The sequence below is a fragment of the Rhinolophus ferrumequinum genome, chromosome 26 (genome assembly GCF_004115265.2).
Source record: "Rhinolophus ferrumequinum isolate MPI-CBG mRhiFer1 chromosome 26, mRhiFer1_v1.p, whole genome shotgun sequence".
Taxonomy (NCBI): Eukaryota; Metazoa; Chordata; class Mammalia; order Chiroptera; family Rhinolophidae; genus Rhinolophus; species Rhinolophus ferrumequinum.
In genome coordinates, this window is record NC_046309.1 from 11,112,075 (window position 1) to 11,125,606 (window position 13,532).

General features: G+C 37.0%; 2 protein-coding genes across 3 annotated transcripts in view; one reads left to right on the forward strand and one right to left on the reverse strand.

Moving 5' to 3' along the window:
• DGKI (diacylglycerol kinase iota) overlaps window positions 1-13,532 on the forward strand; it is a 382,485-nt gene that overhangs the window by 215,123 nt on the left and 153,830 nt on the right. For both annotated transcript variants that reach the window (XM_033099050.1, XM_033099049.1), the window contains exons 16-18: window positions 6,987-7,042; window positions 8,008-8,070; window positions 11,752-11,825. In XM_033099050.1, the coding sequence (XP_032954941.1) occupies window positions 6,987-7,042; window positions 8,008-8,070; window positions 11,752-11,825 (193 nt within the window). The remainder of the gene's footprint in view (window positions 1-6,986; window positions 7,043-8,007; window positions 8,071-11,751; window positions 11,826-13,532) is intronic.
• LOC117018192 (histone H2A.Z-like) lies at window positions 12,432-12,818 on the reverse strand. The gene has a single exon (XM_033099051.1). The coding sequence runs from the start codon at window positions 12,816-12,818 to the stop codon at window positions 12,432-12,434; it is 387 nt and encodes a 128-aa protein (XP_032954942.1).

Genomic DNA, 13,532 nt, shown 5'->3' on the forward strand with positions numbered 1-13,532 from the left:
ATAGCCCTTCCTCTATTTAAGAGGAGTTAACTTGGGGACGTAAATGGAGAGTTCTTACTGCAGTTTTTTCCTTATGTTTTCCAGGAGACCCTGGTTCTGGGCTTCCTAATAAAATTTAAATTTCTTAACAATGCTTATAAAATAATACAATTATCACAAATGCTTGAATCTCCCGAAATAGACATTCTGGCATGAAAAGAGGCCTAAATGAGTCAGTGGCCAATGATGAGCTCTTTCAAAGGAACTTAATATTTTGTATAATTAATCTGAAAGTTATCTCAATGATACATTTCCTTGTACTCTGGTGACACTTCTGTGCCTCAGAGTGAGAGGGGAGCAGAGAGACATCCAGGTGGAAAGACCAGGCTTAGAAGAGAATTCTCGTGGGAAAGTGACTTTTTTTTTCTTTTATTTTAAGCTATGGGACTATTTCATTTTAGAGAGGAATATGCAAATTGTGGTGGATATGTCCTCGTATATATACATAGTGTTCTACATGTGTGATTATAAAACAATTGGTTAAACGATGCCGAGCATTAATCTTAGAATAGTTCATTACTGCGGTTTCTTGTAAGTGCTTTCAAGCAATATATGCAATGGAATTGCAAGCATTTGCCCTTCAGGTAAGCCAGAGCCCTTGAGGAAAACCAGCCACTGAAGAGCTGATAAGGGAGAATTAATGCCGCCTAAGAGTTATAGCTACAATTTTCATGCAGATGATACAGAGACGGAACAAAATATATATCCACAAAACATTAGAACCAGATTTGGTTGCTATGCCTAGACCAAAGGATTGGACTTCTTAGTATCTGTTAATCTGTTCTTTTGGCATGAAATAAAATCATTATTTATGTTGAAAAATATAATTTCTTAAGCTAATATATATTTTTTAAAACTGTTTTCTGTTTATTTGGATTTCCCCCCTCTTTTTGCCACAGTCAAGAAATCTCAAGCTCAGCTACAGAAGGAAAAGGAAGCTAGCATGAACACATTTTCAATAGGGGCGATACATTTATTTTTGTTGGTAGTGAGTGGCTGTTCTCAAGCCAAGAAAATTCATAGTTGAGACTTCAAACTGTTCTCAAACACAGCTACTCACAGTTTGAGACTTCATGATAAAACTTGTATTGTTTGTATAAAATACTTGGAGTGTGACTCAAAGCCTCATGAGAGCCATTTGTAAAAAAAAAAAATGAACTTGGATAGAATAACCTATTAGGTATCAGTCAAAAAAATATATTACTTTACATCAGGAATTATGGCAACCAGTCTACGTGAAATGGGAAATAAATACAAATCTCACTAAGGCAGAATTTTTAAAAATTTCAATGCAGAAATACTTTTTGGCATAGATGTAAAATAGCCCATCAAATTGACATGGCACAAATGCAGACTTTAGCATTGCTACCTATATCATATTTCTCTTAGAAGGGACAAATAAAGTGACACTTTTTATGTTGAGGCAGTTTACTGGTGGCATTCCTGGGTAAACTTTTAGAATTACCAGTAGAAAATCAAACAAGGAGTAAATATAGTCTTAACATTTTGATTGACTTTGTCTATGAAGAATGCAAACATCAATAATTTGGGTTTCTATATTTGATCAGAAAGAAGGTACACTTCATTTGATTGGAAAACAGACATGCTTTCTTATTCTTCTCAAATTGGCTATATCATGCGTTGTTGAGCTGTTCCTGCTTTTGTATCAGAAGTGCAATGGTTTGAACAGAATTTGGAGGTATAATAGGACTGGTCATTTAATTGCCCAGTACTTTAATTAATATTGCTCTGTGGTGGTGCTGGAAGACGTGCATTGAAAATATTTCAATCTGTTAATCTAGAGCAATGTTAACAATGATTATGGTTATCAGGTGGCAGAGTTAAGTCTCACTCTGCTGGTTATGTGAATTCGATTGCCTTTTTTTCTGGACATGAAAGATATTAAACACATCAAACTTTTATTTGAGATTGGATGCTTAACTTTTTTGGCATCATGGAAATTATTATTCAGAAGAGTGGAAACTTATGCTACAAGGTCAAGGAAATACAATTATGACTCTAGAGGAGGCAGTATTTGAATTTGATTTAGAATTACTACTTTCACTAAATAGACAGAGACATGCAGATCTGTACATTTCTAAGGATTATGAATGTTTCATGCTTCATATAGAGAACTGACAGATTACTTTAACAAGATGTTGTTTGCAATGGCTTGCTAAATTCCTTGTTACCATCGCTACAAAGGACACACTGCCACCAGGCTCTTGTCTAGGCACGAAGGCTCAAGTATGGTTTGTCCTTGAAAAACTCTCATTGTCTGAGATACTCCGTCTGTAACCTTCTTTTCCATCTTGAACTTCCATGTGGTACCTACTCATCATTCAAGCTTCAAGTGTAACTGCCTCTGGAACACTTTCCCTTTATATGTGATCTCCACTTCATCTCATACAGACATCTTTTTATAGCATATACAAAATGACATTCACTTTTCATTTTCAGACCTTTCTCCCCAACTCTAAATTGCATGAGGGCAAAAGACCACGTCTTATTTATTTTTATATTCTCTGTGCCAAGTCCAGTGACTGTCTCAATAAGTGTTTGTTACAGTAATGCAATATTTATTTGAGGGATAGGCCCCATATATAAAAGATAAATAACACCAGAATGGCATACATAGCATGAACAAGACTGGTTGTATAGGTAGTAAATAGTACAGGAGTTTGGCAGGACTGTTAGCAGGGGAAAGGTGTCAGGGGAAAATTTCCAGAAAGGGTAGATGAAAGGAGATGAAGGAGGAGTGTGATTGAGACAAGAAGTAAAGCAGGTGAGATTATTTCAGACAGGAAAGAAAAGTACAGCGGGACAATGAGCGTGTGGTAAAGATGAGCTGGATGACCAATTATTACATAATGAAAGATTTTTGCACTGGTGTGAGAAAAATGAAGATAACGGTGGTGAAAATATTTGACCTCAATGGGAGATGATGTTGGAAAAAAGATTTTGAATATATGCAATTTAAATTGAAGATGGCAATGCTATTGCATGCATTGATTTTGGAGTCATTTATGTATACATTAGTGAAATCTTAAAATTGGGTAAGTATTCAATGCAGCGAATATGGAAAATATGTGACCTATATAGGGTTCAATTGCTTATTGAGTTTTATAAACATAGTATTGAATTTTTGTTTCTGAATATCTCCCTCATATGCAGAACCAATTAATTACAGACAAAAGTAGGATTTACGATCTCATTCTGATGGCACATATGTTATTGTGTTGTATATAAAGATGGGAATAATATATTAAATCAATGGAATGGATGATACCCTGAGCCTCATCATCATTATAAATGAATTACATCCAGAGCCAAATCATTTAGATGATTTAGATGATGAGATTTGGGAAGTCTGAGCTAATGAGATTTAGATGAGATTTTTGGATTTTAGGTTGATGCTATAATGGGATGAGACCTTCAGGGACCTTAGTGGGAGTGAATGTGGTTTTCATATGTGAAGGACGTGAATTATGGGGGCCAGAGGGTAGACGATGGTAGGTAGAATTTTGGCCTCCGTGACCTTTGCTGTTTGGTGTCATGCTTGTTGGTTATGTTATTTTATGTCATGCTTGTTGGTTATATTGTGTTATGTGGTAAAAAGACTTTGTTGGTGTTATGAAGGTTAATAATTGAGTGACCTTAAGACAGAAAGATAATGCTGAATTATCTAAGTGGGCCCAATGTAATAACATGAGCCCTGAAAAGCAGAAGCAGAAGGTAGAACAGGAAGTCAGAAAGATGTTGCAGGAGGGGAAGTCAGATAGATTCAAAGTGTGAGAAGGACTTGATATGCTATTGCTGGCTTTGACAATGAAGGGAGGCATCACAAACCAAGGAATGCAGGAGGCTTCTAGAAGTGGAGAATAGAGCCAAGCCAACAGCCAGCAAGGAAAAGGAACTTTACTCCTACAACTGCAAGGATATAAATTTTGTCCACAACCTGAATGAGCTTAGAAGTGAATTCTTCCCAGAGCCACTTAGTAAGAGCTCCACAAACTAACACTTTGATTTTGTCCTGGTAAGACCTGAAACAGAGGACCCAGAAGAGACCAGTCCAGACTTTTGGCCTCGAGAACTGTAAGAAAATCAATGACTATTTTAAGCTGCCAAGTTTGCAGGACTAGAAAACTAATACTATTAACATTTGAATCCAATCTGATTATAAATAGGTTCATGGCACAGACACACATGCTGAGTGGATCTCACTGTCTCACACCCTCTTGTTGTGAAAGAGGAAGATGGGCAGGCAGCCTCGAGCCTAGGAACTGCAGCAAGAAGCCATAGATACTTCCACTCTTCGGGTCTTGGGATGCTTTGAGTATTACTGACATTTCTTGAGAATGACCTTTCATGGTTTTCTTCCTACCAGTTAACAGACACAACTTCTTTAAGGAACAAGAGCCCTTAAACTTTCTTCTGGCCCTTTCCCAATTTGTTATGTCCCCTTCTCTTGATATAATTGGGGTCCACATCCCTTGGTCCACATCACTAGAATCATATTAACTCTTATACGTACACAGACATATTCAGCCACTCAACCTCTTCCTTCTAATGGCCAATGAGGAATGACTGAAGGCTGTTATTTGTAGCTCTTGCTTGCTTTCTTGAGGCCTGGCTTCCACAGCACAGCCTTTACAGTAGCAGACATCTCCCTTGGCTGCAACCAACCTTGTTTCGAAGTCTGATTTGTGCTTCAAAGAGGGTAGATGTGAAAACAGCAAAAGAGTCTGGTCACCAAGGCAGGCTCAACCTGGGAGTCGATATATGTATACTTTGGAGCAGAGAGAATGATAGACTTTACTTCATGCCTTTCCTACCCTTGAGGCCGAAGGAAATGTGGGATTCCCCGACCTCTTTATTTTATGTCTTTCTGACACCTCTCTGAATGCTAGCATCTTGATAGATCTCTGGTTTTTAGGTTTACTTGATCGACTTTTATCCAGTTAAATTACATCTGAGGTGACTTTTCATCAACTGTGTGATTGACATCAGTGAAAGCTCAGTTTATTTCTTAATGCTGGTCTTTTTGGGTCTTACAGAATATTTTCTATGAGCAAAAAAACTATTTCTTCAAAGGAAAAAAAAAGCTTTTCAGTTCTTCAAGGTTCATAGGAAAATCTCAAGAAGATGTGGATATTTTCCAAACAGTACATTGTTAAAAAAAAAAAGTGCAGGTTGATAGTTGGTGTATGATTCATTTAATAACTGTGGACATTGGTGCCCTGAAGAAATTCTGAACTAGAACTATGGCTGTCTCTTTCCATTTCTCATTATAACTTGCTCAATAGTTGGATCTGTGTTTTTTTTTAAAAAATTAGGGCCTATGTATCTATGATAAATTGCATAACAACAAAGATTGTCATTTTGTCTCTGGTTCCATAAAGCAAGAAAGAGTTAATACAATTGAAAAGGGAACCAAGCCAAATCTGAGTCAAAAAAAAAAAAAAAAAAAGGTAAAAACACGTCATTCAACAGCCCAATTTATCCTGAAGAAGGCCCAGACCATAACATAGTCCACTCTGGAGCCAAGAATGGGGATCAAGGAGGTAGAACACTTAATACCATTTTTATCTTCTTTTTGTTTACTATATCCTATAAATGAATGTTTTACCTTGTGTTTTATTTTGTTGCTAAAGTGACAGTACTTAATTTGGTAGAAGAGAGTAAATGGTTACTGAGAGGTTTGAAATATAAGAATTGTAAATAGATGACGAGAATTGTCAAAAACCAATCTATAAAAATAGTACCTTTTTTTGAAGTTTGCACACCTTAAGCGAGTTTCTATGTCTAATGCTAATATTATGTTCTAATAATCATGAAAATAATTAATAATTGTCCAGAATTATTTCCTGAGATCTTGCAGCTTTTATTCCACCCAGTCTTAGTGAGTGAACCCTTTGCTACTTTTCTTCATCTAGACAACAACGTTTGGGATTTGCCATTCAAATATAGAGTTAGGACTTACAGAGAGTTTCAGCTAGTCAGCCAGCTGTCTAATAAGAAATGACTTAGAAAAAGACGTAGCCCTAAGAAGGGATTAGTGAGCATATTGAATAAAATGGCAGAAGGCAAAAACCTTGTCAGTGGGTTCCTTTGGAATGTCTTGGAATTGTATTAGAAAGCATGTAAGGAAATAATAATATTTCATTTAGAGATTTTATAAATCCCTTGAATTCATATGAAAAATCTGTGATGTAGATTCTTATTTAATCTTTTTGTGGTCCTCAACCTGTACAACATGTAGGAGCAAACTCAAAATTAAACCATTGCTTTCAGCCAGAGCCTTTGCTGTCATATGCCCTGAGTCCATACAGCTGGTGAGTGCATAGATATTTATATATCTCCACTAAATCAACTGATTCTTCAAGGTTTGTCGCAAATGAGTGTAGATGGTAGGTAGGAGTTTTTGCAAAATTTGAAAGAAAATTCTCAATTCACTTGTTACTCAAATTCCCTATATTTACCTGTATTTGGAAGCTGCATACATAGTAATGGAAGCCATGACCTATGGAAATCAAAGCAAACCATCACCCTTCCACCTCCCTCCTCTTCCTCTATCAGCTCTACCCTGGATCCCTGCCAGTCCTCTATTTTAAATAGAGTCCAGAGTATTTCTCCTTCTACTGTGCACGGGACTCACCTGGAGAGCTTGCTAAACAGACTCCTAGACCTCACACCCCAGACATTTCAGTTGCGCAGATCTGGAGCAGAGCATTCTTACTTGTCTCCCCCTTGATGCTGATGCTCCTAGTTTGGGGCTACATTTTGTGGCAGTGGACAACAGTGACAACTGCCTGTAACTAGGGGAAAGATGAAGATGAAACTGTTGGGTCTGTGGGATCTGTGGAGGGGGAGGAAATCGGGGTGCTTCTCTAAGTCACTACCTTTAATTAGGTCTCTATAACAAAACTACCTTTTCCCTTTCACAGAAGCAAATCCAGAGAAGTTCAACAGTCGCTTTCGAAATAAGATGTTCTATGCAGGGGTAAGTGTATATTTCATTTTATAATTCTTACATATTACTACTAATTCACTATGGGTAATAAAGTTGCTAACTGTATTAAGAATGATTACATACACATCTTGGATGTTTACATGCAAGTCTATGTATGATTAATGTTTAATGTCTTGGTTTAAGACTAAAGGTAAGGAGATAGGTCTTAAAAGTTAGTTGGCAGAAAAAGAGCTGGTATCCATCATCTGTGAACTTAAAAGCCCTGACGTTCATATTGTACTGAGGGGATGATATCCAATGAGTGATGTGAAAAACAAACATTGAAGCCAACCTAGAGAATGGGGAAGTTAAGTAGATTGAAAAATGTATGGAAAATCTTGGGTAAGAATGTGGTTTTCACAGGGGTACATGTGCATTGGTGTTTGGCTGAGAAATTAGCAGGGGGTGGGAAGTTTTTCAAATGAGATTAAGGCGGGGGCGGGGCTTCTTTTTTTTTCCTTCTGCTCGAGAACATCCTGGGGATGAATGGCCAGACAGGAAAAAAAAAAAAGGCCTCCAAAGTATTGATATTTTTTAAAATGTCATTTAAATTTATACCACTGGGAAAAAAATTACACCACTGGATCGAGGTTGAAATAAAAGAGGAGTGAAGCAATCCATTCTCAGGGGCAAGTGAAAGATTATATCAGCACCTAGTGGAGAAGTAGGAAGGTCAGGAAAGGTAGTCAAAATAAATCTTCAAATTGACCGTTGCAATTATGTACTTTTTTACTCTCCTGCAGTGATCTTAAACTTTATTATTGGTTATAATTTGAAAACAAAAAGATTTCAACTTGACAGCTACTGCGCTCCTCTACATTGGATTTAGCAAAAGTAGAACTTGATTTTATATTTTTGCATAATTTAGAATCATTAGGAACTATCTATAATAGAGAAGCAAGAATTTGGCATTACCGTGTGATTAAGAACTTTTTCTTTATTTCCTCGTGGTATAGGCAGCTTTTTCTGATTTCCTACAGAGAAGCTCCAGAGATCTATCCAAACATGTTAAAGTTGTTGTAAGTATTGAATGTGTTGACTCATTTGTTTTGAACATGAATTATGTATGTCACAAAAAATGAACCCTAAATACCAGTTTATAGACTGAGATTAATCAATGAATTTTGGAGATCATTTAGTGTCATTCATTAAATTGACATTTATGAGCATTTAGCTGTATGTCAGGCACTCTCTTGGTTGCTGTGATGAAGATAAATAAGACGACTAGTGTCATTCCTGCATAAACTCACAGTTCGGTCATGGAAAAGAACATGTAAATTATTGCAGAACAATATAATAAATGCTGTCATTCAGCTACGTGGATAATATGGAGGTGGCACAAAGGGAGGAAATGAAAACTGACCAAGGTGCGGGTCAGGATCACCTTCATCAAAGAAATGGTGCTGAGCTGAGTCTTGAGGCAGAATTAGATGCTCACCAAACAAATATCTTTATTCCAGGGCTGTGTGAGGAATCTCCATTTTCGAAAAATGCTTTGATATCATTATTTGTGATGACTCGCTGTCTAACCTGTTCAGGGTTCTTTATCACTGAATGGATATTTTTGTGTGTGTGCTGTTTCTTCTTGGGTCTCTGTCCAAGATTTGGGGGACACAATGCTTAGAGGTGAGGGAGAGGGGAAGTTATCTTTCCTCTAGGAAATATACTTTCAAATAGCTTGGTTATTGGTTATTAAGAAAGACATAAAATGTTTTCTTATAGTAACTGAGTTAAAGAAGGAATGGACATGACTTTGTTGCACATACTTGTATAAGTAAAGGAAAAAAGAAAGACAGAAAGAGAAAAAAATATAGATGGAGAAGAATGAATGGGAATATAGCAATGCTATATCATGGCATGGATAAAGAATAGAATCTGTGACAAGAGGGGACAGAATAAAAGATATACATGAGAATAGAAAAAACTATATAATCTTAAGCTAACGGATATATAGAGGAATACAGAGGAGCATGAGAGGATGCAAATTTCTAAATTTTATGATCACCAATAAAGCTTATATGAGACATGAACCTCCTAAATCAGTTAAAACTGGAGACAGAGGCTTTTGCACTGGTGCTATAACCCTCAGCATCACTGTCAGCTTCTCATGCAGTGAGTGGCAATGAAAAGCAAGGATCTTTTACTAGTAGTGACTCTTGAAAACTGAAATACTGCCTTTTTCAAGCTAAATACATGAAAGACACATGAGCAGTCTATTGAACTATGAGGATCTTTATTCTGGTAAAATTATGGCTGTTAAATTCAAGCAGCAGCAACATTACCTCAAGCTTCCCATTTCTTCAGCTGCCCCCCGCCCCAGTCAGAAATACTTTCCCGTTCCTTCCTATTTCTCACATTTGGAGGAATATCAGCAGCACCTGCCCAGAGAACCAGTGAGTGGTAGGCAGTAGCCATATTGAATGACATCCACTGTTCAAGTCAGCTGTATTGAAATTAAACTCTGTATACTTCCTAACCACTAGAGAGTTTTCCTTTCACATCTGACAGTCCTCTTGATGATAAATGTCTCATACATGAATAGCTACATAGCAGGGATCAAAAAAGCTTGCAGAGAGGCCAAGATGGCAGCCAAATAACTAGGAAAGATTTAATATCAGTCTGTATGTATAACATTCCAGGTGGATTGGTGTATGCAATCATATCTTTTCTTCTGAGGAGAAAAAACATCAGAAACTAAGTCTAGACATTTGAAATGCAGTCCCAAGTCTACCTTTACGAGGTATATGACTTTCAGGGAATCATTGAACCTTTCAGAGGAGTTTATTTTCTTCATTTAAAACAAGCATAACAAGACACATCTTTGAAGTAACAATTATTGACCATTGTGCTGTGATACAAGGATGTTTGTACAGTGACATCACTGTATGTTTTCTTGAGTGTGAGATAGAAAGGATGGAAGGTTAGCTAGAACAATTACATATACGTATCACAACAGAGTATCTTATCTTTTGCTACCGTGTGAAGTCAGTGTTTCTGAGGTAATAGTTAATGCTTTCACATAAATGTAAAATGTGTGTATCAATACTTCATCAAAAAAACAGAGGGCAATAACAAAAACCTACGTACAGCATTATTTTCCCTACTTCTGTGGTTTCTCGTCATGGTGACTTATCAGGATGTGAGCTAGTACACGGGAACATATATTGCATGCAGATATTTTCCTTTGTGTGTGAAGTAGAGAAAAGTTGAAAGCTGCTGTTCCAAAGAGTTGTAAAGTTTAAATTCAATAATAGGTAAGAAAACTTCGCAAAGGACAATACATTGTAAAGTGCCCATCCTTATATAATTTGAGGAGTTCCCAGAATCATTGACATGTTTCCCAGGAAGAAAAAATTGAAAATTAAAAAGAAAGAGTTGTTTTAAAAAGGAAGAGTTGTGTTTTTTTTCTGTAATGCAATGCTGCTGCTTTGCATGCTATTAATGTATCACATTCTATTTTTTAAAAGTTTTAGCTACTTACAACACTCAATGTTGGTAATTTAAGATGTCTACACTTTTTCTTCATTGGTATAGTCATCTATCAATTTATTTCAAATCCTTAAATAAATCGGGAGACTTCATGTTTGCTTAGTATCCGAGAGTATTATAGAAAGACCTTCAATCAATGTCTAGAATATGATTCTTATCTAAATAACATTTTGAAATACTTTATTTAGGACTATAAGATTACTCTGGAAACAATTTTTGAGAACACTTATGAAAATTAGGCTGTGTTAAGATCAGCTGGGAAAAGAAAGGAATACCGTTGACTGCCTGCAGCATCATTGTTCTTAGATTGAAACTCTTCTTAAAGAAATCTTTAAAAATTCACAGGGAGCTTGGGATGGTTTACTCCTCTGTCCACAGGAAAAGACAATGGGGGAAATTCTGTGATGAACGTGTGAGGAGAGCAAATATAAAAGCAGGCTTTATGCCTTTGACATTGAGAAATCCGTAGTCGGTGACTGTAGGTTTCCTCTTTTGACTTTTGTCACTGGTGGTTAAATGAGAAGGGGAAATGAAAGCCTTTTCTTTGATTAGTCAGAGGATACAATCCTGAGGAAAGCACTCACTGATGAGGTAAGCCACACACAAAGGTTTGAGGATAAATTGACCCGAAGCCCTTGAGACCCAAGGTCAAGTCCAGGCTCCAAGAGAGCAGTTGACCTCAGAAACTAGTCAGAGTCTATAAGATAGAATTTATAAGAGCAGCAAATCACTAATGGAGGTAATACTAATTTGTAATAGATACATTTTTAAAAGCTTCAGTGTATATCCCTTTTAAAGAATTTTCAAAATATTATGTTTAACATTTTCAAAATAAAAATTTCAAAAAACAAATAGAAGAAATCGTTATACCCATGGCTATTTTGCACCAGGTGACTGTGACAGAAATTGCTACTGCGTCAACTTGAAGCTTCATTCTTTTTATTCTTTTAAGCATTTCTAAATCTTTTAATGTTGATACTACAAGCCAGAATATCTAATAATAAACCAAGGTTAAGAATGATGGCAGTTCCTAGGTCTGGGAAAGCTATAATCCAAATAAATTTTCAATCAGAGTAACAGGATTCACTTAAGCAAAGATGGAGCAAGGGCAAGACCGTGATATATGCTTTGTCAACCCAGTTATATTTGATACTTTTTTTAGACTTGTGACTACTTCAAAATCCTTGCTTTTTCTGCTTTGATTGTTTCAGTGTGATGGGACAGATCTCACCCCAAAGATTCAGGAACTGAAGTTCCAGTGTATAGTATTTTTAAACATACCCAGGTAAGCTCTGATTATATGGGTTCCTTGGTTTGATGTGAACTCTGTCTGACTTGAGGTTATCTGTTTTCATTAGAGAAAATTTCCAGGTACAAACAATGAAAATTGGTTATCTTAATGGCTTATTAAGGGTTTGCAGGTCTGATAATTTTGTGCTCTACTTGGTTTGTTTAGTAGTCTCTGTGGTAGGTGGGTTTTTTGTTTGTTTTGCATGATATGGCATGCCTGGTCCATTCTTTTTTTTTTTAGTTTGGGTTATGACCTTTATTGAACTTATCCACTGGAGTGGAATAATGTCTGTACAAAACCAAATGTTTGTTGCTATAACTTCTGCATCACAATTAAAATCCAAACAGTTTTCTAAAAACAGTAAACACTATTTCAAAATCAATAGCTTCTTTGAAGCCACAGTAACACTTAAATATGGTTAAGACTTGAATGCAGAAACTTGATTGGTTGGAAAGCTAATTACACTTCCAACTTACTCAAATCGAATTACAAAAAGGCAAAATTGTGATTTGCACAGAGATACAGTCCACTGGAATCACCAACACTGGACAGCTGTTAGAGTATTTAGAGTCCTGAGATGGTGAGAAATCCCGGCATCCTTTAGACACGCTTCTGTTGTCCTTTCTTCCCAATCAGAGATTTGCACATGCGTGGAGTGACACCACCACTAGCAATTGTAGCCTTGATGAGAGAGTCTAATTCTTTATCTCCACCAATAGCAAGCTGCAGATGAGCAGGGGTAATACGCTTTACCTTTAAGTCTTTTGATGCATTTCCTGCTAATCCAGGTACCTCTGTGGTGAGGTACTCCCGGATGGCTGCGCTGTACACAGCTGCGGGCATGCCCACACATCCATGGCTGGTTGTTCTCGATTTCCGGTGTTGATGAATACAGCCCACCGGAAACTGCAAGCCAGCTCTCTGCCAGTGGGAAACCACCTTTGTCTTGGCCTTTCTGGTGTCCTTTCCAGGCTTACCATCAACCATTTCAAATTCTGCTGAGGCTCAAACAAGCAAGGTAGAGAAGGGGCTAGTCAGACACCAAGTCATACTCCACCGCCTGCTCTTTAGTCGCAGCACCACGATGCAAACTGCATGGTGTATTTTTATCAATCCTTCAGAACCCCAGGACATGAAAAGAAAAAAAAGAGAGAGAGAGAGAACCTCAGGCATCCTTCTAGAATGGAACATTTTAATTTAATTCTCAAATTACTGATCCCCCGAGCCCCCAAGAATGATACAATTGAATAAATCTTCGTTCTCAGTTTCCCAAAAAGCTGGTAGGAAGCCATCCACCCTCATTTTACTGTGGAATTCATTCAAAATCATTGTCAGATGATTGCTTTGAAAAAACAGGATCAATTAGAGTAGCATTTTCTAACCAGGATGTCTACTCTCTTTAGTGCTGTTATATACCTCAGGAGAAAGGGGTACTTATGATTAACTAGTCTCAAAATAAGCACATTATCTCAGTGGCGTAAAATTAGATTCTAGGCTCCCAAGCCAAGATTTTGGAAGGGATGGATCTATGACCCTTTGTTATTTGCCAACCAGACAACTCAGACACAAAAATCTGCAAATAAGTTCTGTTTAGACTGAATTTAATTAAAAGGTAGATCTATGGCTAGGAAACCATATTATAGTCTCCTGGTTACTTTTGGCAGTGCTCAGTAGAGTTACCAGAGTCCTATTCCAGGAGTA